The sequence below is a fragment of the Drosophila santomea genome, chromosome 2L, assembly GCF_016746245.2.
Source record: "Drosophila santomea strain STO CAGO 1482 chromosome 2L, Prin_Dsan_1.1, whole genome shotgun sequence".
Classification (NCBI taxonomy): Eukaryota; Metazoa; Arthropoda; class Insecta; order Diptera; family Drosophilidae; genus Drosophila; species Drosophila santomea.
Window position 1 is genome coordinate 20761035 of NC_053016.2, and position 23562 is coordinate 20784596.

At 43.0% G+C, this 23562-nt stretch overlaps 2 protein-coding genes and 2 long non-coding RNA genes across 4 annotated transcripts; 3 read left to right on the forward strand and 1 right to left on the reverse strand.

The window, feature by feature from the left end:
* Positions 1 to 488: 488 nt before the first annotated feature.
* On the forward strand, positions 489 to 2651 carry LOC120443705. The gene is made up of 3 exons (XR_005615593.1): positions 489 to 605; positions 1484 to 1539; positions 1604 to 2651. It is a non-coding gene; the product is annotated as an uncharacterized LOC120443705 (long non-coding RNA).
* A 1521-nt stretch (positions 2652 to 4172) lies between these two features.
* On the forward strand, positions 4173 to 4678 carry LOC120458391. Its single transcript, XR_005617193.1, has 2 exons — positions 4173 to 4288; positions 4357 to 4678. It is a non-coding gene; the product is annotated as an uncharacterized LOC120458391 (long non-coding RNA).
* A 1210-nt stretch (positions 4679 to 5888) lies between these two features.
* On the reverse strand, positions 5889 to 23562 carry LOC120458412 (neuropeptide CCHamide-2 receptor). Its single transcript, XM_039646046.2, has 8 exons — positions 23403 to 23562; positions 12559 to 13142; positions 10127 to 10346; positions 9901 to 10067; positions 8425 to 8618; positions 8182 to 8302; positions 6089 to 7186; positions 5889 to 5991 (listed from the first exon to the last, which is right to left on the reverse strand). The coding sequence occupies exons 2-7, from the start codon at positions 12867 to 12869 to the stop codon at positions 6784 to 6786; spliced, it is 1416 nt and encodes a 471-aa protein (XP_039501980.1). The 5' UTR covers positions 12870 to 13142; positions 23403 to 23562; the 3' UTR covers positions 5889 to 5991; positions 6089 to 6783.
* On the forward strand, positions 15877 to 18043 carry LOC120458411. The gene has a single exon (XM_039646045.2). The coding sequence runs from the start codon at positions 15976 to 15978 to the stop codon at positions 18010 to 18012; it is 2037 nt and encodes a 678-aa protein (XP_039501979.1). The 5' UTR covers positions 15877 to 15975; the 3' UTR covers positions 18013 to 18043.

The window sequence follows — 23562 nt, forward strand, 5'->3', positions numbered from 1 at the left end:
ACGCATTTGCGTTCATTTTCACATTGTCAAACTAAAGCAAAATACTGAGTTACCGCTGCACTATAATGAGATACAAATAAAGGTTCAACATAAATAAAAAATCTCAAAAAAAATGCATTTGAAACGAGGTGAGATGGAAAAATGTCAAATAAGTTTTTCGAAACTATTTAGTTGAGCGGCACTGTACTTTATTATCAATAGTATTATTATAATATCAAAATAATTTTTGAAAGACTTTTTTGTACCCTTACAATGATATATGCTTGGAAAAATGTTAGTGCACGAAATCGGAGAAAACTAATGTAATAAATAATTCGGTGTCATTCATCAGCTTCTGTCAAAATAGTCTTGACCATAGTAATTCATAAGATACACATAATATTACTCTCATGAACTAGGATTCATTTTTGCCTAAAGATTTAATTATTAGTCTTAAGAATGCAGATGAAATACGCCTACTTAGTTTAATTTAGTTTCAGAACGACTGCACGCCCACCCTATCACTTCCACAATTGTCAGGAATGGCTTGGAGTTTGATTTTATAATATTTTTGCCAGTATGCCAAAAACATGTTGAAATTTCTCAGTCACACTCACTCCCACTAGGTAAATAACTTGTATCTAATAGTCGAGGAACTCGGCAATCATTCCGTTTCGTTTTAAAAGTTAACCAATTTTTAGCCGGGTAGCATATTTTACAATTTGAAGTGTTAATCTTTACCTAAATTAAAGCATGCGCTTTGAGCACCGTCAAGTCCTAGAACTTAATTTCTTTTTCGAACTAAAAGTCGAGCAGGTTAATACTAAGATACCAGCCATCTAGCTTTCAAGCGGTTTGAGGCAGCCATAAAGGCAGCCGGATGATAAGGCAAGTGCCATTTTCCAACCCCGGTCTTCACGCCATGTACACGCACTCCCGAATGGTAATTCCGAATATCGTCTTAGTACAATCTTTGCCATCTTTTTGGGAAACTGGCTTTTCATAAAGCATGGAAAGGTCGCGTGCTGATTGTCGCTTGGATGTCAGTGGAAAAAACCTGCTCCACGAAAAGCGATGGGGCGACTAACACTACCGGAATTCCAAAATCTTTTAGATTACATTTTAATTGCATCTTTACGTTGCCCATCTTCCACCTCCATCAACGGTTAGTGGCCACCTTTTAGTTTTCCCGGCGTTTTAGCTGTTCCAGATACGCGCAGGAAACTTTTGCTTGCAGAAAAATAATTTGGGTCTGAAAGTCGGCGCCTCGCTCTGGTTACCATCGACACAATTTTAGCGAGTGAGCTTTGACAGCCCCCAAAAGTTGGACATTGCTTGACAATGTTTGCCGGAGCAGAGCCCGGAATTTTTAATGCAAGGGCAAACTTCTGCGCTTGTGATAATGTTGCAATTTGCAAATAGTATATAAATCTGGCTAAAAGTTGCTGGGCCAGATTTAATGACATAGAAATTAACTGTTAACTATTTCCCAATCGCTTGTTAGTTTACTCATCATTATGCTAACAACGTCCTTGTGCCTGAAGAACCATCCGACTAATGGTAAGTCAACCCCGAAACAATCGAATCAACCGATCCACAGATGGATGTTTGCTTATTTGAACAGCACTTGAACACTTCTTTTGGATCCCCTTTGCCTGGAGTGTCAGCTGTCAGCTAAAAACGAACTGCGCGTTATTTGCATACTCATTAAATGGTGAACGCCGCAACAAGCCTTATTACGATTGGAACACAATAAGAAGTGGCCTATAATCATAAAGAAAGCAAGTAATTCACTGCCTCGGGTTCCGGGCCAGGATGTGTATCGTTGGCCAGGGCTAGCAACAAAGGAGTGCACCAAGTTGGGACAGGCCGAGATGTCGGAAATTAAGTGCGTGCTCTGTCCCGCGCCGAGGAAAAGTTAAGACGGAAGATTTGAAGCCGCGGTCTTCCAAGAATGCTCCTTGCTCGCAATCAATCGATGTTGGATGTCGTAACCGAATAATGCTTTAAACTGCCCAGTGGCAGGTTTTTTCGTTATCCCAGGCCGCGGGTAGCGGTAATGTGAAAGCACGCCCCTTACATAAATGGATTCGAGCCAATACCAAATATTTCGGGATGTGGGCCAACTTTGCAAGTTTGAAGTCAATTTAGCGGAATGTTGCCGGGACGAAATATGTGGGCTCCAGTGCTTACACGTGGGTAGACCTTGAATATTTGCGTTATTTTCCGAGAGGCCAGAAAGTTGTGCGACTGGCACATGTGCGCTGGCAGAATACTCGACGACTCTAAACTGTCTGGCTCTTTGCATATCTAGCCCAATTGACTTTTAATGGCTCTATGGTGATGCGATGCGGCTGGAACAACAAACACAAGTTCGACTGCTTTTCGGAAAGCTAAAAGGGTTGGAAAATATTGAAGTATGTGTATGTAGCTTTTGGGTGATATAAAAAAGAAAGCCTCTTACTCAACCACCTCCTTTGTTTTTGGAATTTCTCGGCATGGCTTCCATTATTTTTGCCCAAAAGTTGCTTGGGATGCCTGAAATAAGCTTGGAAGTCTTTTTCAAGTAAATCCCATTAATGCCTAACACGAAAACGTCTTGACTAATTACTTTTCATTTGATTTTCGATGACGCGCACGACAGGTGACGAGGGCACTGTTTTGTAAATACGTTCTTTCACGTTTGCTCACACGGAGACGAAAACGTTTTATGGCATTTCCATTATATTTATGGTAATCTGCTCTAAAATAAAATTTAATTAAATATTTTATTTATAAAAAATGCATGAGTTCTATAATCATCTGTGATTGTCTGCGATTGGATTAGGCGTTGACCAATTTCCCCAGAGGTAGATTTTTTTTGTATTCTTGGGGTAGTATTCGACAAAATTTCCCCGCCCGATTTTAAATGTTGTGTAGTTGTTGTTCTATCAGTAAGACTGTCATTAAATAAAGTGTGTGTGCATTTAAGCCGTCTTTTGCGATGCATAAGCCTATTATATGAGTCCCACCTCGCGTCCCAAAAAGTGCGCGTGATACCATGCGCATAAAAAGTTCTGATTTGTTTATTTCAACGATGCTGAACCAATCCAATGGGTGCTGACAGTAAAAAAAGAGTAACAGACTGTATACATATTAATGGTCAGAGTTATATACTCATGATGGAGTTGGCTTAGCTCAGCGATCAGATCTTCGGGTGTAGTTTAACACACGTGCAGGTTAATGTACGCAGAATCGTTGGCCCTACATATAAAAGTGCTCATATTGTTTTATTGAGTTAAAGGGTATACTAGATTCGTCGAAAAGTATGTAACAGGCAGAAGGTAACAATTCCGATCGTATTAAGTATATTCATATATCTTGATCAAAATTAATAGTCGAGTCGATCTGTCTATATTCGTCTGTACGTCAGTATGAACTCGAGATCTCAGAAACTATAGAAGTTAGAGAGTTGAGATTAAGCATACAGTTTCCAGCGCAAATTTGTTGACCCATGTTACCGCGCCCCCAAACCGCCCAAAACAATTTTTGTTAGTCTTGTAAATTTATTTCGGTTTGCCACACAGACTGCCAAAAACTGTCAATGCTGAAATTTCTCCTTTGCACTTCCACCAGCTCAGTAACGGGTATTAGATAGCCGGAGAACTCGAATATAGCATTCTCTCTTGTTCCTTCCCGAATTCGAGCGTTTCTGCCGATTTAATTCTAGCCTATAACTTATTCAATTTCCCCTTTCCACGCCTCCCTGCGGCAAGATATTTCAATTGATTTTAATTTAATGAAAATGGCGAATGCGAACAAACGAAATTAGATACTTGCGAGTAAAATTCAATAAACTTGAAAGTGTAGACAGCCGAAAAAAGGGCGTCTGGTTCATTTACAATTCATTACATAATCGAAATGAAATGTGGTTTTGGGAAATGGCGCAATGTTAAAGCTTTATTCTGGATACTTTGAAAGGCGAAATGCCAGTTTGGGCCATTTATACAATCCGAACACCAAAAGCAATTAAGGTCGGAGATAACTTGCTGGCCTACAAATGAGCACTGGTCAGATTTCAAATAGGAATTTACTAAAAATCAAAACAGGTGTCGTATGTCGACTATAAACGGACATGACGAAGGGTTCACTTTTCCTTTTGTCAAACACATCTGCTTCGACCTCGTTTTTTTTTCCTTTTTTCTTCTGCAGGTTTTTACAATTAACAAAGCCAAAAGACCACAAATGTCGATCCAAAACGAAATACCCTCACAAATTCCTATTTTAAATATATGTTGTGCATTCTGGAATTTAAAGCCGCGGGAAGCAAGTATGTATACCTACCATTTTATTCCTAAACCTCATTTAATTGCAGAATAAATTACTGTTATTTTTTAGAGGGTTCTTATCAACTTTCGACTTCCTGTGCCGCCAGCACTTAAGTTAAAGGATGTCACCACTGGCGAGTATAACCCCCAGCCATTGAAAAACCGGAAAGCTGCCTGCGTGCTGGTCCAACATAAAAGGGAAAATAGCAGCCGCAACAGGAAAAGCAATAGTATTTACGCGTGCCTTTGATAATGAGGACTTATGAATGCGTGAACGCATAAAAGATAAGATACAAGAAGGTGGGGAGCCTACTAATTGTTAGTTATTAGTTCGCCATTGATGCTGCAAACAATGTGCTCCATGGTCCACTCAATAAACACTTTTACGCGGATCTATCGAGTTCTTTGGCATGTTTACATGCAAACCAATGGCCATGAGTACGTGAATTTTTAAAGATGTATATAACCCAAATGACGGGGAATGCCGTTTCCACATTTTTATAACTATTCCGCAGTAAACTTTATTATTGGTATACGAGTCTGTCCTACTTAACGTGCAACTAACTTAATGGCTCGTTGTCTTTCGGTGGTCGTAAACTTTTAACTCAACCGACGCTGACCAGTGGCATCCTGCTCAACCCCAAAACGACAGACGTGGGGTAGAGTGAAATTAGCTAATTGTGCGATGGACATCGCCATTGCTGTTCCAAATCGAAGCCTAGTTGCCTGCAAATCAACGCCGCCCTTGCGGCTATACAAAGTGGTAGTCTCGCATTTACCTTTGACGGCAGCAGGCTGTGGTGAACTCGGTTGCGTTGGCATAAATCCAATGCCCTTTGACTCCAATGTGCAGGACCGAAAAATGCCCCCTTTTCAAATGCTTGGTCCCGCATTTTTCGACGTCGGTCCACGGACGGAATTTTCTAACTGAAGGGGCCAGTTGTGATTTAGAGGGGGGGCGATACGTCGATCGGCTGCTCGGCCAACCGATGGGTAGAACATGTTGAGGTCCCACTTATTGGATGTCAATAACTATGGACTCGACGGGATGTCCTCTGATAATACATGCCGTGTTTGGCCAATTTACATCCACCAACTACGGTGGTTGTGGCCTGTGACGTCCTGATAGGCAAGCAATAATGAAATTTTGCGTGTGCTAGGGCCCAGATTGTATTTATTGCCTTTTCTGTACTTCTCCTGCCGATTGCCCTTTCCCAAATCAACTTTGGCAGTGTGAAAGAGTGGGTTGGATTGGATGGTGCAAAGGGAGCTTGTGCATTTGTAGTTGTTTCAATGACCCAAAACTTCAAAGCAATTTGGAGATTTAGCCATGATAAGGGTGGTTTGTCGAAGATCCGAAATAAATTGGAATAACAAACAAGTTTATATACGGTTTGTAGGGGCGTTGCAGTAGAATACGATTTAACAAATGGGATCTATCATCTTCGCCTAAATCTCAAAATGCACGCAATTTTTAAGTTTCGCAATAGGCAATGAACAAAGGTAGGCCTTGGTGATAAGTCTTCAATACATTCAATATTGATTTATTTTTGATTTCGAATTACATTTATAATATCAATATTAAATCGAACTTATCCGTAGTCTTTGTATGATGGGTTGCCCGTTTCCTGGTTTTTAGGGGTTTTCCTCGGTACCTCAATTTATTTAGTAGCGCATTCCGCCACATTCGTAAAGATTTATAAAGCTGAAAACAAAACAAATTATAAATTAGCCAAAATATGGTTGAAAAAATACGTAAGCAGATTGCACATTAAGTGCAGAACATATGTGCAAGCCCATACCTGGTTTCCTTAACGCTCCACGATCCAAAAGACTTCGGCTATAAAAATGCAGCATAATATACAAGCTCTTTACATTTATGATATCCATTTATTTACATTAATCTTATTCTGAAATCCTCTTAGCTTATTGATATATTCAATTTATATTTCGGAAATGAGCTAGGTTCCTAGCTCAGTGGCTTTTATAACACTATAGCACTGAGGCAGGTAATAACGAGTTACATTTAATCAGGTTGGGGACCTACTTAATTAACCCATAATATAACCATAACCATATATACCATAACATAACATTGAATGTGTAATTATGCGCAAAAGTTTTGCTTGGTAAATATATACATATGTATATATACAGCGACATGAAGTTTAGTAATAAGCTATTGTTTCCCAATCCATTCCTTATTCCTTATCGAGCCATAACAAGAGTTCAAGTAAATACTTAGTGATGCAAATTCGCTAAAAGTAATCATTTTTTAACCTATTGAACGTTGCACGGAGGCAATTTTTGCTGAATAGTCCAGCCGCGCTGAAAAATACCAGGGGATTGTGAAGAGTGCAGAGTGCGAGATTTGAAATGCAAGTGGTGCGAGCACGCAGTGAGATCAAAGGCCAATTGTTTTCGCTCAGAGCTGGTCGTCGGCCTGCAAGGATACCACCACCTCCTCCTCCTCCAGCAGCTCTACAATAATCGTGCCTCACCTCTTTTCGCTCACAGACGCCGTCCTCTCGGCGGTACCGAGTCCGGAGGATCCCCCGCTTGCACCAGCTCCGTGGGCATTTCCGTGCTGCAGGGGCATCGAGTCCTGCCGATGAAAACTGCCCACACGACCTGACCCTCCTCCTCCTCTAGCGCCAGAGACTCCGTGATTGCTGTTCCTGTGCAGCGAGGCCCGCAGATTGCCAGCGGTTCCCCCCACGTAGGTCGAGCGGCGCATAGACATCACACTGGTATTGTCCATCATCCCAGTGGCCGTTGAGTGCTGCCGCAGGTGCGGCTGACGTTTGACGCAGATGCAGCAGAGGTAGCGATTAAAGTGCTGCCGAAACACCCCGGACACACAGTAGAGGGCCACAGGGTTGACGCACGAGTTGAGGAAGCTGCAAATTGAAAACACTCGGTCAGGTTAGTGCCAATAAACGATTCTAGTTTCGGCACTGAAAAGAAGCTAACGGTCGTTGAACAAATTTTGTATACCCTGTCAGAGTGTATATGATTTCAGGTCAGATGTTTGTAACGCAGCTGTAAATTTATAATGTTTTGTAAATCAATAGCTTTCAGTATGCAAGTCGTATAGAAACCAACAAGCAGTCGAAAAAGGCTACACTGACTACACACTAGTGAGCGCAGTACATAATACTCGTACCCATATAGAATCGAGAACATCTTTTGTACTGTGCTACAGACATTCAACCCAACTCATAAAGATCTATACAAGGAAATTGCAGCAGCAACTTGCATTTTAGAAGTATATGTCATTTTTTAGAATGCGAGTGGCAGGGATTTTGTGATTAGACTATTCCTATGCTCTATTTGATGGTCTTTTCCATTTTATGTTACTATACGGGATTTAACTTACCACCCATTTGGCCAGAATGCAAATGGCTTTGCCGACGCGCGGCAATGAATTAAGCCACCAAACTGCTGACACATTATTTTCGAGTTTAGCTGCGCTAAGTGACGCCCAAATTGGTTTCCAGAGTAAAGGGTTAGGACAAAAAATAGTGAGGGGCGGACTGTCAACAAAAATAAATGTACTGGTAAAAGTTAAGAGAGTGAGGTACGCATGCATAATCAGTTTTAATTTAAAATTAAGTCAAAAGCCGGGGGCAACGCCACAAAAGTGTGCTTTTAAAACTTTAAACGAAAACGCCCTGAAAAGCATATATGTACATGTGCATACATACATCCATACATCCACCAAATCTGTTTCAATTATTTTTACGAATTGGTGTGACTGAGTGCGCTGGCGACCATAAATTTAGAGCTCCCTCATGGGATACTTGCATGGCAAATGCAAGCATGGACTCGAGAAAAATGTCCCTCTGTTACCCGAAAACTGCTGAAAGCGCGCTACCTCTGCTGCTTCACTCACCTCGTGCAAAATCCAACGATGCGCAGCACGTTCCAGAACTCATCGAAGTCCTCCTCTGCCGTTGGGTAGAAGTGGTACCACAGCTCAAACACGTGGTACGGGAAGAAGCAAATAAAGAACACTGCAATGACAGTGGCAAGCCAATTAGAGTGTCCGTGAAGTCGTTTGGGATGCCCGATGTGGGATGCCCAGAATGTGAGAAGAAGCATGGCGGCTTGCAAAATGCGGAATGTGATGACTTACCCACCACGAATGCTACCACCATGCGCGCCACGTGAAGACGGGCTCTCGCCTGGGTGCGGCTCTGCATGCTCTGCTGCTCGCCGGGCATGTTGCGGGCGCTCATATGGAGCCGCTTGGCCATCATGATGTAGAGTGCTCCGATGATGGACAGCGGCAACAGGTAATACACCAGTGCTTTGCCCGCCACCATGAACCTGGAAGAGAGTTACTCGGAACCATGGCAGATTATCCGTAAGCCTGGTCTGCTTTCTGGCTTGAACAGGAATAAAGCAGTTTCCATGGAGATGGAAGGTTGCATTTTCAATTTCCCCTCACAATAATGAACTTTGCGAGTTCTCTCGAATATTTGAGCGTGACTGACAGCGTATGACGGACCGTTAAGACTGCACGAATGGACGACATTAAATTCCGCATCTGCTAGGGATAATCAAGAGGAAGGGCCATCGCCTTACAAACTCTGAATGCCATTTCCTCGCCATTTTGCGGCTCTTAGTGTGGTCGAAACACATGCCACCAAGTGGTATAAAAACAAGAGAGAACGCTATAGTCAAGTTCCCCGACCCGTTACTCAGCTGGTAGAAGTGCGAAAAGGACATTTTTCTGGCATATTGATAGAAATAGGGAACAAAAAGTATTAAAGTACAAAAAAAATTAAAGATGTTTCAAAAGTGTGCGCGTGACAGTTTTGGGCGGCGTGGGGGCATTGGAATGGAAAGTGCAAAAAGTTTTTTAATAAAAATAGGAAATAAAAATAAAAAATAATAAGATTAATTAAAAACTTTAATAATATCAAAACAGGCGTGGCAGTTTTGGGCGTAAGAATGGGTGTGGCAACATGGGTCAACAAAGTTGCGCTGCGTCTATGTCTCTGAAGTCTGTATTATGCTTAGTTTCTAGCTTTTATACATAGTTCCTGAATATATATACTTCAAGAATATATATACTTCATATGGTCGGAACACTCTCTTTGGCTGTTACATAATTTTTGACGAATCCAGTATACTCTTTTACTCTACAGGTAATGGGAATTATAAAGCACGTCGGCACGCCGTAAATGAAAAATTAGCAACCCGTTCAGGGCGACTACAGCTGCTCAGGAGCGTCCAATGCCCCCTCCTAAAGGATCTGTGTAAATTACATCACAAGCAGATTATGTGGCAACAGCTGACGCCAGCCGCACGAAAGGATTTCCAGATTGCTCCACAGCAGCTACATTGATGGGAAAAGGAATTAACTCCAACATGCCGGGGCTTGCGAGCTTAAGCACGTCAATAAGGAGGCGCGGCATTGGGCAGAGGTGTTCTTAAGAAACAGGTAATAGCAGTTGCATCGGCTTGCGGAAAAGACAGCTGGTGGGTGCGCTAATGATTAAGGCTCACGCTAGAGTATGGGCAGAACGTAATATTTGTCATATGGATCTAGTTCAAGTAAGGGCCGGTAAAAGCAATTTATATAAATGCAGCGGTATCAACATACTTTGCATACTCCGGGTCGCGAAATGGGGAGCACACTTCAATGGTCATGTTACCGGTGGCTGTGAAAACAGGGTACGACTTGATGTCCGAGAACAGAACCGAAGGCATGCCCAGTAAGATGGCCAGGATCCAGATCATCACAGCTGTAAATACAGTGAGCGGCTTGGTCTGTTGGGGAAGAAAATATCTGCTATGACATTCTAGAGTATCAATAGACAATAACTTACCTGAAGCTTGCGTAGGGGATTTACAATGGCGCAGTAGCGCTCGCCGGAAAGGGCGGTCAGTGTAAATACGGACACCCCGATGGATATGTCCTTGAAGAACTCGCTAATGCGGCACATGTTCCGCTCAAAGGGCCAGCTTTCCTGCGTGTAGACAATCGTGGCCACTGGTACACACACCAGTATAACCAACAGATCAGCTAGGGCCAGTGAGAGAATGTATCTGGAAGCATATGATATCGGTAAAGGGTTACTATTTCTACAGATTATTGGTATTGAACCCACTCTTTTTCAATGTCCACTCACCCAGATCGAGATTTTTATACCCGTTACTTGTAGAGTAAAAGGGTATACTAGATTCGTTGAAAAGTATGTAACAGGCAGAAGGAAGCGTTTCCGACCATATAAAGTATACATATTCTTGATCAGGATCAATAGCCGAGTCGATCTGGCCATGTCCGTCTGTCCGTCCGTCTGTCCGTCCGTCTGTCCGTCCGTCTGTCCGTCTGTCTGTCCGTATGAACGTCGAGATCTCAGGAACTACAAAAGCTAGAAAGTTGAGATGAGGCATACAGACTCCCAAGACAAAAACTGTCAGTGTTTAAGACTCTCCTTCGCACTTCCACCAGCTGAGTGACGGGTATCAGATAGTCGGGGAACTCGACTATAGCGTTCTCTCTTGTTTGGCCTGGAATGCTTTGTTTTTTTCAAGGGCAAGCAAAATCCTGACACCTACACACGCCAACACATGCGCGCTTTCACCCTTATGCTGTTCAGAGCAAAGGAAAATAACGATTGAGAGCAAATCAGCTTGACATTGACACCAACGACCTCCCGAGAACCAGCCAGGACGAGTGTTGGGCCCTCGGACGGGGGAATCATTAAAACTGCTGGATTTGGCTGATTGCATGTGACATGAATTCCAACCTGACACGTTTTCAGTCATCGTGTCTAGACAAACAGTCGCGACAAAGTCGACGAGCAAACTTTCCACCATTGACAGGACGATTACGTTGGCCATCACAATTAGTTAAAGTGTAGTGGCAATTTTCGGGCAATCAATGCAAGCTTATGACCGCTTACGGATTAAGTTGGTCCAAAACGAAGGGACCTATTCGCTTCGAGAGAGATAGTGGCTACCAAACTCATGCATTGGCTTCCTAAGCAGCTGCTGTCAAGCCAACATCTTGGCCCAGAAACTTTTGATTCAATGTACATTTAAATTCCTGTTACAAGCCTGCACAAGTTTAAAAAGTTAATAAACATTTGCATAGCGGACAGCCTCCTTCCAGAGTTCCACTGCCAGCTGTCGGGTTGCCTCTGCTTCGTAGTTTTCTTGTCAAAAATAAGAACAATAAAAATGGGACGGAATAAAGCTTGTATATTGTCAAAGATGAATGTGAAATCGGGTTTGTAAGACCACATTGCGTAGGGTCTGAATGCTTACGACTAGGAGGACTGTCAACTTAGCAATAGAGATGAGCTAGTTTGCTATCTCCGGATTCAAAGTCGATGTTGTGCCCTCAGATAATGTTTTTATTTTTCGCAGGAAATGTTAGTTTATTGTCGGAAATCGCAGACAACAGATGGCTTGTCGTCATATTTTCTGTTTGCTTCAAGGAGTTAAAAAGCTTTTTTTACAACCCGTTACTCGTCGAGTAAAGGGGTATACAAGATTCGTTGAAAAGTATGTAACAAGCAGAAGGACACGTTTTCGACTATATAAAGTATATATATTCTTGGTCAGGATCAAGAGGCTATTCGATCTGGCCATGTCCGTCTGTCCGTTTGTCCGTGTGAACGTCGAGATCTCAGGAACTACAAAAGCTAGAAAAGCTTGAGATTAAGCATACAGACTCCGAAGACATAGACGCAGCGTAAGTTTGTCGATTCATGTTGCCACGCCCACTCTAACGCCCACAAGCCGCCTAAAACTGTCACTTTTGAAAAATGTTTTGTAATTTTTTCATCTTTTTTATTAGTCTGTTAAAAATCTATTGATTTGCCAAAAAAATTTTGCCACGCCCACTCTAACGCCCACAAACCGCCAAAAACTGTCAGTGTTGAAATTTCTCCTTCGCACTTCCAATAGCTGAGTAACGGGTATCGAATAGTCGGGAAACTCGACTATAGCATTCTCTCTTTTTTAAATTTACTCTTCGGAGAACGTTGTAAAACAATAAAATCATATGTAGCCCATAAGGTTTAGTAGTAACTCCCGCACTATATCGCGAAGTGACAAGCGCATTTTAAGTCCAAATGTGCGACCATATAAATAATACATTATTCTATATGGCCCGTTAAAGGCTGTCTTCAAAGAAGCAGGCCGTAGCAAAGCGGAAGACTTTCAATATATGTTGTTTCATGCCCCCCTATCTAGTTCCACAGTGCCCACCTTCTGCGGGACCCCCACAGTGCGTCATACATCCACTTACGTGTTGGGTATGTTGCGCATGGAGCGGTGGCGAAAGAAGATGATGACCAGCGTGCCGTTGCCCAAAACTCCCACAATGAAGATAAGCGTGTACAGCACGGTGACAATGTAAGTCTCCGGGCGGTCCAGCACGGGCACATACGGTATTATTCCGCCGTCGGCGCTGGCGTTGTGGCCCATACCCTGTGCCGGACCCTCCTGCTCCAGACCTTGTCCCGTTGCCAGGAGTTCGCTGTCGTTGGCCCCGTTGCCTTCGCCATCCGCTAGTCTGGCTGCCAACGTCTGCCCCACGTCCATCAGGGCGGCGTACATGTGCAAGGGGGGGTTGCTATTGCTCTCAGTACTGTTTCTATGCGTACCGTTTTATGGCCTCGCTTTGGTCACTCCCGTTTCCGTGGGTCTGCCGCAGTCCGTCGAAAGCTGCAGGTTCTGTCTGGGCCTCTGTGCTTATGTCGATGATGTTGCTGCTGGTGTTGCCACGGGCTCGTGTTTTATTTTGCACATTGTGTTTGGTCGTGACCACTGAGCTCTCCGGTGCGGTTGTCCGTCAGCTTCTGCACGACTTTCGCCAGTTGGCGCCGGAAGCTGTTGGGGGAAAAAGTAAGATAGAAGAGAAAAAGAGAGAGGGCGGATCCGTCAGTTCAGACTAATTCAGTTAAACTTTAATCGGTGTGCATTTGCCTGCCCGTTAAGCATACGCTGCGGCTTATCTAGACAGGAATGCATTACCTATGAGGCGCATAAATAACAGGCATACACTGCGTGTGCATCGGGGTGGGCAAATAGAATTTATGATTCGGCATCTGAGGCTGAACCGTGTCGAGTGCAACATATATGTAGTACAGGCCCTGTGTACTTATCGGCATAATAAAGAATCTCCTTAACATGCAATCGCTGACCATGTGTGCATTCAACACGAATTTACAGCGCCAATAATCATAAATTTCGAAATATTCCCCCCAGCAAATAACTGCTGTGCGGCAATCAGAGTCTTTCAAACATCCAATTATTTGTGGCCCCTTTTTCTTACCCTTCCGCCGTGATTATCTTTCACGCCCGCCCGGCGTTTAGCTGCCGTTACCGGACCCGCAATCCCACTAATACAAAAACATTCGTGCGGAAGCAAATACTTTCAAGTCGCAATGCGTTTATCCTAAAAGAAAGCAGGGCTGAGCCTGACGCCCGACTAAGACAGACTCTAAGGCGGGTTTATCAGACTTGCTGTCAGCTTGCGAGGGTGGCGATGGGTCCAACCATCTCCGCGCGCATTTTTGTTATCCCGATGTTGTTTCAATTTCGTTTCGATACTAGCTATCGTTGCCATTTGGTGAGCTGCCATTGATTCCGTTTTCGTTATTTATTTATTTTGATTGTGGCCTACGAGTGCGTGCCTCCCATTCGCCAAATGGAATTCCATCAAGTTCCAGCTCGTGGGACTATTTTTGGAAAATCTAATCAACCAGGCTAAGTGAAAGTGCATTCCCGAGAGCTTTATGGAATCTTGCTCCTTAACTGCTGTTGGTGCTGCTTGTGGTGCATCCGAAATGGTAAATCCGAAAAATTAATTTCAATCTAAATAATAATGCAACAGCTATGGCTTACTTTGTTGTCTTGACCGGAGCTCATATATCGCACCATCGCAGAAGGTATATTGATTAAAGAAGTTTTAAATTTTTTAATTGTATTATTTCTATCGTAATGCCTTAATCATTTAAGCCACGTCAACTCCTGTTACTCACAAGCTGCCAAAAAGAGTCACGATCTAATTACTGCCCTATTCATAACAATTGGGAATAAAATAATAAAGTGTTTTAAAATTAAAAAAACAATTCACTTATAGGCGGCTTGTGGGCGTTAGACTGGGAGTGGCAAAAGTTATTTGGCAAATCGATTCTAGCGTATGGGCTTGACAGTTTTGGGCAGCTTGTTAAAGTTAAAGTCAAAAGTCTCCTTTTTCATTACTTTATTATCTTGTCCACTACAATCATAAGATGCACTTCGCGGGTCAACTAAAATAAGTGTCCGAAAACGTCAAATAGCTGCTGGAAACAACAAAGAAAATGTCATATTATTTCTTAATCAGGAAACATTTTCTTTCCTGTACCAAACTTCTGGATAGGTTTTTCATAAGAAAATGCGAAAAACTTTAATTTTGCTAGTCGCAGAAAAGCAATTTCCTTTAGCAGGGATCCCATGGGATCACTGGGCAGGAAACAGCCATCAACAAGAGAAATGATTAAACTTGACTGTCCAGACACGCCCCTCAATGTCGTCAATTGACCTCAATCAATTATACACAATATTTTTTTTTTACCTTCATTTATTCCATTAGAGTGTTTTTTGTGTATTATATTCGGCGATGTGACTGTAAAACGCAACTGAGGCACCCATTTGGCTTGGGTATACATGTTTTTTTTATGATTTACCGTTGTTGTACGAGCTGAATTCGGTATATGCTAAATAAAATCAGCTTTCAAGCAATTTCAAATGTCGGGGCATAGGTAAAATAAGCATTTGCCTACCGCAGCGAAGATGTCTTTGGGGCCCCGCTGCGAGCAACCGCTTAGCAAAAGGCAAAGCCAGATATTATATGTTATAACCAGGGATGTGTTACTTCCACCTCAGCACAGGGACTAAATATACAAATAAAGGTGGAAAATATGTTCTCCTTCGTAGCATTGTGGGAAAGCTTTGAATTTTGGATACAAAATCCAGCATAAAGAGACGATGTATAACGTTCCTTTGTAATACGTGCTAGATAAATCATAAAACCAAAACAATTTAATACACTTGCGTGCTCCGGATGTAGCTCTGACGACGAGACGATTGTGCAGTGCGGCGTGTCGGTTAATCATTTGGTTGTTTTATGAGCAGCCAACCCGAATAATAAGCCCAGAAGAATAACAAGCCTAAAGGTGCACCAAAAACTCTGTTTAACTCACAGCCTATCACGGAAAACCCCTCGCCCAACGATAACTTATTATTTTCCCTGCAGTTCTAATTAGAGTCAAATATAACTATGGCGCCTGGGGACCCCGAACGCCAGCCTTGGCCATATTTAATGAGAGCTGAAAGGTCTGCGAGTAATGCAAATTCACTCCGCCCACTAAACGCTTCAAACATTGACAAAATTATGCGTAATCGCGGGCCAGTCCTACGGCTACCAACTTCCGGCGACAAAGTCAAGTCATGGGTGGATGGATCTCGACCTCGCCAGCGGGTCCAGCCATTAGCCGTCATTAGAGATGATTGAATGCGGGCCACGCTTTTCCATTATATAAAAGGGGCAGACTCCTGGTGCCAACAGGATAGGTCAAGTTGCCTTAGTGTCAGTTGGCAGTTTGGGAAATGCCGACACATCTATTATTTCGATAGATACACTTAGATTCCGCAAATAACTCTTCAGTAAATTAAAAGTATGTCCAAGCGGGTGAGCATCATGTTGCCCGACGAAATGCCTGCGGATCCTTCAGGCAACAAGAGACACTCGAAGCCCAGCCGCACTTTAAAAAGTTCCATAAAAAACGGATCAAGCGCTCGGACGCAACTCGCAGCGCCAGTCTTTGTGGTTGTCAGCCCGGAGAGCAGCCAAAGCTCTCTTACCTCAGGTCAGCGGAACAACACAGGCACGACCAACAACAGTTTCCTAAACCAACGGACTAAGGAGGACGCCGGGGAGAGGTTGTCAGGAATCGAAGATACGGCAGCTCTGGAGAGCAGCGTCTTGCTGCAAAGTGGATCCTCAAACTCTAGTGATTTTGATTCTACCTCCACCTCGATCAGGAAGTTTCTTAAGAGCACCGTGGCTTTTGTTAGGGCAGGAGAGTCCTTAACATCCGTGAAACATCTCTTTCACAAATTTATAAAACACAGCGGCACCATGTCAAATTCCAAGCCGTCGCTGCCATCCTCCTGCTCTCAGGCGGTAGGTGAGGAAAATCCCTATATGAGCAAGTCCAATGATACGCTTTTGACGGACTCGGTCATCCGCACTGCTGTGCCCAGTACCTCCCAGATGACTCCCACCTCACATTTTTCCAACTACTCATCCAATAACACGAACTACGACCTTTACAACCTCCTCTCTGACATCACCCCTCTGACTGGCTACACGCCCGTGGGTCTCACAGAGGATGCTGACTACCGGACCGACACTTCTGCAAAAACTGCGTTGAACAGCATGAACTGCAATTTGGCAAACTCGTCGGAGGATCCTTTAGGAAGCGGATTCGGCAACAGTCTTTCGTCAATAGTTTCTCCCGGTGAGGTGAAGGTAGCGGACACAAAAAGGCGACCCTCGTCGAAAGATCGCTCAAGCAGCAGATATTTCCTCCAGAAACGTAAGACATCGCGCGCTAGTTTACGTAAAAAGTCACCCAAGATGTCACCTCGAACAAATCAGTCTGTGCCTGCAATAGGTCCCATATTTGCTATGGTTAGTTCATCTGGGCCTAACTCATCTGATGGATCGCGGCGATCGAGCCGGAGACGTCAGCAAAGTCCATTACCCAACGGGGCTGCCAAAATTTCGGTCACTTCTAATTCAAGCCTTAACTTAGCTACAGCGACCACGTCGTGGAAAGAAAATTCCCTTCGATCAAGACGTTCAAGGACGAGTTACCACCGTAGTTCACCCAGAAGCCCAAGTCGAGTCACTCGGGCCAGCGCCTTGGAGAGCCCTTACCAAAAAAACGAGGACACCGCCGCTAAAGTAGAATACGCCTTCGCTCTGGTCAGCCCGGAGGAGGCGGAAAACAGTCAGCCTGATGAAAGTAGTGCCAATGTTGAGGATGCCTCCTCCAGTTGCCAGACATATCAGAAGCATTGCAAGTGTCACCATTGCCAGGACATGCGTCGGGCGGTCAAGAGGGCCGACTTTTTCAAATCGCCCGAGGGCCAGAAGCGGCTGGAGGCGAAGCTACTGGCCAAGAACTTCTTTATGGACATCTGCGTACTGTCGGTAGTGCGCCACCAGGTTCAGTCCGTTCTGCATGGGACCCGCCGTCATCCATCAGCGCGGCTTAGTTACCCGGTGAGCATCTGTGGAGCGACCAGGCTAAGCGGAGGCTCGCTCTCGTTGCAGTGGATCACCCATGACCTTGACAACGTAGACCACTTCGACGTCTTTGTGGACAACGTCCCGAGCCGTAGTGTCTACAACCGGCAGGCCACTTACACCGTGCTCGTCGACGTAAACACCGCCCAGACGCACACGCTGCGACTCCGGGCGGTGCCGGAGCGTGGAAGCCGTGTTCAGGATTCCTCGGTGGACAAATTCATGTCGGAGGTGGCGGCCGGGCATATGCGTCACGTTAGGCAGGGCCATCTCTTTGCCAGGTGTTTCGAGCACCTGGACGCCCGACCACAGCAGCGCACGCTGGTGGACTTCTGGACGGACAGCGAGTTCTTGTACATGCCCACCCGCGACTTTCTTCCGCCTACAAAGGCTCGCTGACTGGCCAAAATAAACAGTTTTATGAGCAGCAGTCCATAGGAGTGGGTATGTGGCGGAAACCGCTGCGTGGCCGAAAATTGATTAGGCTAATTTTGAAGTGATGACCAATCGGCGAAGCAAACTCTCAGTGCAGAAAAATTTGCCCGGCTGCCACCTGCACGACGTTTTGCAAGTCGGTCAGAAAGAAATGTTAGCCTGGTCCAGAAATCAGTCATCCATGTAGACAACTTCAGCTGTCGGCGCTATTTAAAGAAAAAGTTGTTAGCTGGGCAGCGTTGATGAAGCTGTGTGTCTTTATCAGTAGCTTGCAGGCAGGCTGGCTTGGAATTCAGCGTGTGGCCTCTTTCGCACGTAGGCGTTTCGCGATGATCTGTCAGAAATTTTGTGCCGCAGAGTGGCATGATTAATTATTTGGCAAATATTTGAATTCCTCGCTCTCTGCTCAGCTGGCACCGCCATGGAAATGAGGAAAACCAAAATTATGCAGACTCGCACTTTCATAGAAGAAAAGAACGGGCGAGAAACCCAAGCCGTTCAGTATTTTAATTAATTTTCACTTTCGTTCGACTAGTGAGCATTCCATCGACGATGTGATGGACAGCTGTGCCAGCGGTGGCCCCTCGAGAATTCCCTGTCCACAACTCACTGGGCGCGTTTTGATTGAGGCGTTTGGCTTTCACTTTGTTTAGGTTTCGATTGGCGCAGGCTACTTGGGGCTACTTTCATTACATGGATAATTTTCAATTATCGCTGTTATTTCTCGAAGTCAGCAGTTTATGTTTTCATCCCTCTCTTGATATGAATATTTATATGTACATGTGTACATGTTGCCACGCGGCGGAAACACATTTTTTATGGTTCCATCTCGCGGCCAAGTTCAATTACTTTTTATTATAAGGTCCACGTTCCCCCTCAACGCATTTTTATGTGCTGGAAACAGTTGGCCAAATATTTTAATTGATTTCATGTGGTCGACGCCAGCCATTTGGCCAGGACTCTGCCCGATCAGAATGTAGTGTTTTGTAAATATTTGCTTTCTCGCCCAGACATTCATGTCCGTGCCTCGAGTTGTTTACGGTAGACTGTTTATGGGAAATTGCGTTGCTTAATGTCAGATCTTCTGATGGCCATGATGACGGTAGCGATCATTGTTCAGATGCGGGTTCTTACTTAATATTACGACACAATCTTTGCTACGTTCCATAGCTTTCGATGAAATATGACCTATAAATTATTGAAGTCGTACAGTTGTCCCATAAAATTAGTATATCCTACAACTACTTATTTTGTTGACAGTTCTAATAGATAACTGCAGCTTGCGTCTGCAAGCGCGTTCAACTTTAACGTATCCTAATTCTTTAAACGGATTTGTTATTAAGTGAATTAAAATGTATTAAAATGTGGTCGTCGCTTCTATTGAAACATATTTTTCTTAAAATGTTCTTAGTAGTACCTAAGTTGAAATATGCATTACATATAAAATAAATTCCAACCGATCGGAAAAACTGCCGGCTGGTGAGTTTCTCTAAAGCAACCACATTTACCTACTTGTGATGGAAGTAAAGCCAATGCACTGGACCCTTGGACTGCTCGGAAAACATAGAATTTTAATTAGCACATTTATGCAAATTAATCATTTGTTGCCTCACTTATTTTTATTAATTTTCTTTACACCCCCTTGCAATCGTATTAATTGATAACTAAATTGGGGAAAGCGAAATCTCTCGGCACTGGAGGCCAAATAAATAGATACCACCATAAAAGCAACTGGCTTGTTAGTCTACATCGGATACTTAATCTGGACAGAGGAACTATGATTTCCGACCAAGTTCACCTGCCCTGAGTAAATACAAGTAAGACCCGCATCTACGCATCTATGTTCTTGTAAGGAGTAACTTTTCTAGTTTGACTAACCTTTACCGTGCCGTCAATCGAAAATTTATCATCTCCCCCTTTAACTAGTTGATTACGATGTGACAGCACCAGCAAAAACATGAGTGAATTAGGTCCTTCAATAAATCATTCGGCCATTCCAGATTCAGTCAAATCTACAGCAGTAGTAGCCCATCCAAACAATCACAGTCGATGATTGTGCGGCAGTCAAGCTATCATTTATCAAGCGTCAAGTAGCGCCTAATATCGTCAGAGGATAAAAAGGCACCAAATGAGTAATATCTTTTTAGAAGACAGGTAAGTCCTGCCTCCTGGACAAAACTTGAGCGGATTGTGTGTGCGTCAGCGCCTCAACCTTCTTTGAGCATGTGTCGCGTGTCAGGAATTGACAACTCGTCAGATTGAATCGTGCCCGTCGCTTCCTACGCTTATCTCCTTCGCTTATTTAATATCCTATTTATGCCTTGTCTTGCTCCCATCGGCCCAGCTGACTGGAGCGGTAATTGAATTCAATTCTACGTCAGAAGGCTGCATCCGAATGACACTCGAATACAGAACTGGAACAGCTGTCATAGTTATGCACACGTAAGGTATCCTAGTCGAAAATAGACCAGCATGATGTCGGCGGCGTCGAACCTCAAGTCATATCAACTAATTAAGAGTCCGATGTTCCTGTGCAAGAGGTGAGCGAAGCTAATGACCGCTTTACGGAATTCATTTACCGAATGGATAAGGCATACGTAACACGTGGCCTACTGCGTATTCATCAGTTAACAGGGCACTCTGTGCGGCAAGGACATCATCCTAATTATGCTGCTCGCCCAAGCTCATCTTCACCGCAATCAGAGCAGAAGCCTGAGCACTGGGCCTCTGCAGCCTTATGGTCATTAATAACCAGCGCCGACATTAATCAGTTTTATATATCAAATTAATACCGCCACACTTGTTGTGGGGAACAAAAAGGAGTGCTCCGACTATCAGATACCTGTTACTCCGCTACATTTGGTTCGGTTAAGAGCCACACCTGTCTATAATTTTGATTACTATATAAAGAATTTTTACATTACATTTTTTAACTGGTATTTGGACTTGATGATCATAATTTGACGGGCAAGTACGCGAAAACTTTATATTTTCTGTGACATTCCTGGCAACAAACCCAGTATACCCTTTTAGTTAAGGTTGTTGAGACCTCTAAAAAATCAATTTGAAAACCCAAGACTTTGATGTCATTAAAAATCTAAGAAGCTTCCTTTAAATTTCGGCCGTTAAACAAAACTTGTCATTTAGTCTTAAAAGCTTAAGTCGAAATCGAAATCGCACAAAAAAAAAATTCTAAGAAAATTGGAATGTTGTCAGCAATTAATTATTGGCAATAAATTTTGGAGCAACCAATGAAGGCAGGGTGGAAAACGTAATCTTTAAGCCACCCAGAAATTTGTATCCAAAAAAAAATCTATAAATGGCTTTGTGTACACATAAATATCAATTTAATAGGGAAGCATTGACATTTTCGTAACATAAATACAATTTATTATGATGTACACAGCGTGAAGTAGAAGTCGGAGCAAAGGCTGCCAGCACCTTAAACAGCCGTGCATAAGTATTCGGTGTTTTTCCAACATGAACCAAGTTTTACGCCAAATATATGCGTAATTTGAAAGAAGCTAAGTATGTTAAGAATAAAATGCGAAAGTTCAAAAACTTGTATTAATAACGAAAGCAGTGACAAACTACCCCTGGTAACTGTGGAACGCCTCGGGCGGGAAAAGTTGCTATGGAAATTGTATCTGATTGTTCCCCGATTGAAGCTGAGCTAGCATATCGAAAGTCCATTAGCATCGACGAAAACTCCACACAATCATTACTGTAAAAGGGTCGTCAAACGGATGTAAACTAACCATACATAATATTTGCATCTTTCAGATGTAGCATCTCAAAGAATATGTTTAGATCACATCCATTGACAACAGATAACTTTTCAGAGATTATTAATTCAATACGCTCACAGCGTCACAGTATTTTGTGTAACATAAGAAAATGTTTAATATACAGATAAACTAGGAAGAATCTAAATAGAAAGATTGGCTTGCGACAGACAAAGCATGCGGCTTGAAAATTGTATTGATGTATTTTAATGATTTAGAAAGTATGATTTTTATCTAAGCGTACGAGCCAAAACATCATAACCGTATGGTAGACAAGTGCGAGCGGTTAACAAATATGGCCCTGTGAGCTCGTAAGTTCGCGATTTGTGGGCATCGTGCGCCGTTTTAATTTTGTTAACCGCAAAACTTTTATGGCACTTAAAGGTCAGGCTCGGAAGAATTAGACGGCAAGTAAGGGGTCGGAAAAATATAGTGTAGAGTTTGTAGAGACGGCGCAATACGTCGTATGCGGGATAATTTCAATTGCGGCGCCACCAAAAAACTTTTTTAAACACAATATCATACGAAGACTAATTAGCCAAATTTATTTTTATGAGTTTAGAGTATGGATATCTGGCTTTGCGGCTAATTGCGCTGCCTAATTATACGACGAGGAAAGTATTTTTCAGCACCCTAAAGGTGAGCGACAAAGTTGATTTAATCTTTGCTAATGTGACGCCGTCACGTTCTGATTGTTGATTTTCATCGACTAACGAATGTTAGTCGGCCGCATTAACTCCAATCTGGAATCGAAATTTAGCTGTTGTGACACTGACACAAACGAAATTCCATCAAACCATTTATTTATTTGGTGTTGAAAAAATTGGAGGCTTGATTCCGGGAACATAAGAACTGTTTCTTTTTTGGAACTTTCACAGGATTGCCATATATTTTTCAGCTTCGCCTCAGGTCCGGATCCGAGACCCCCAGTGGTTAATTAAATTCGAGACCCCACCGGACTTATACAAAAATGGCACATTACAGCGAGTCCAGATATGGGACCCAACAACTTCCGTTCATCTTCTTACCGCCTAAGATACTTTGTCAAATAATAAAAAAATTTGTTGCCAGAATCAGCTTTTAGGTTCGCAGGGGAATCTAATTAATCCAAAATTGATAAAGATTGTAATTAAATATATTGAGTTAGGAAGTTTTTTGAATAAATTCGAACCAAAAATTGGACTTTGCAAACTGGAAAACAACGTTGGCGTAGACATGACCCAAAACAGACTTATTAGAAATGAAAAAACCTTTGAGAAACGACACGTTCTGTCGTCCTTTAATTAATTACAACAAACTTTTTCGCATTCAAACAAAGAGTTTTTGTATTCCTCGTAAGAAAATAAACAATTTCATATTTCAGTATGCCTGACCCGAAATAACTTTCAACATTGCTTGGGTTTTTAAGAAGGCACGAGACAAGGTGGAAGAAAGAAATAAGTAAGAAAAGTAAATTTAAAGGACGGGGTTAAAAGTTGATTCATATTAAGGGATGCATACGCGTTATACATTTTCTTAGCGTACAATCAAACTCCCCCAAATATTGGTATATATGCATCCTAAACTCACCAACAGGAATATCTATCACTAGTCTACTGTAAGCAAAGTAATGCAAGCTAGCCGGCGAGGGAATTTTACTAGTCGACAGCAAGTGTTTCGCAGGACACTTGTCCCGAAATTGTTTGTTTGTGAATCAAAAGCAGAGACAGCTGCCCATCACACAATATTC

Excerpts from the sequence above, each read along its gene's own strand:
- LOC120458412 (XM_039646046.2), bottom strand. The coding sequence starts at position 12,869 with ATGTACGCCGCCCTGATGGACGTGGGGCAGACGTTGGCAGCCAGACTA. Across the intron at positions 10,347-12,558 it reads ATGCGCAACATACCCAACAC|ATACATTCTCTCACTGGCCC; the intron begins GTAAGTGGATGT and ends ATATGCTTCCAG. Across the intron at positions 8,619-9,900 it reads CGCGACCCGGAGTATGCAAA|GTTCATGGTGGCGGGCAAAG; the intron begins GTATGTTGATAC and ends ACTCTCTTCCAG.
- LOC120458411 (XM_039646045.2), top strand. The coding sequence starts at position 15,976 with ATGTCCAAGCGGGTGAGCATCATGTTGCCCGACGAAATGCCTGCGGAT.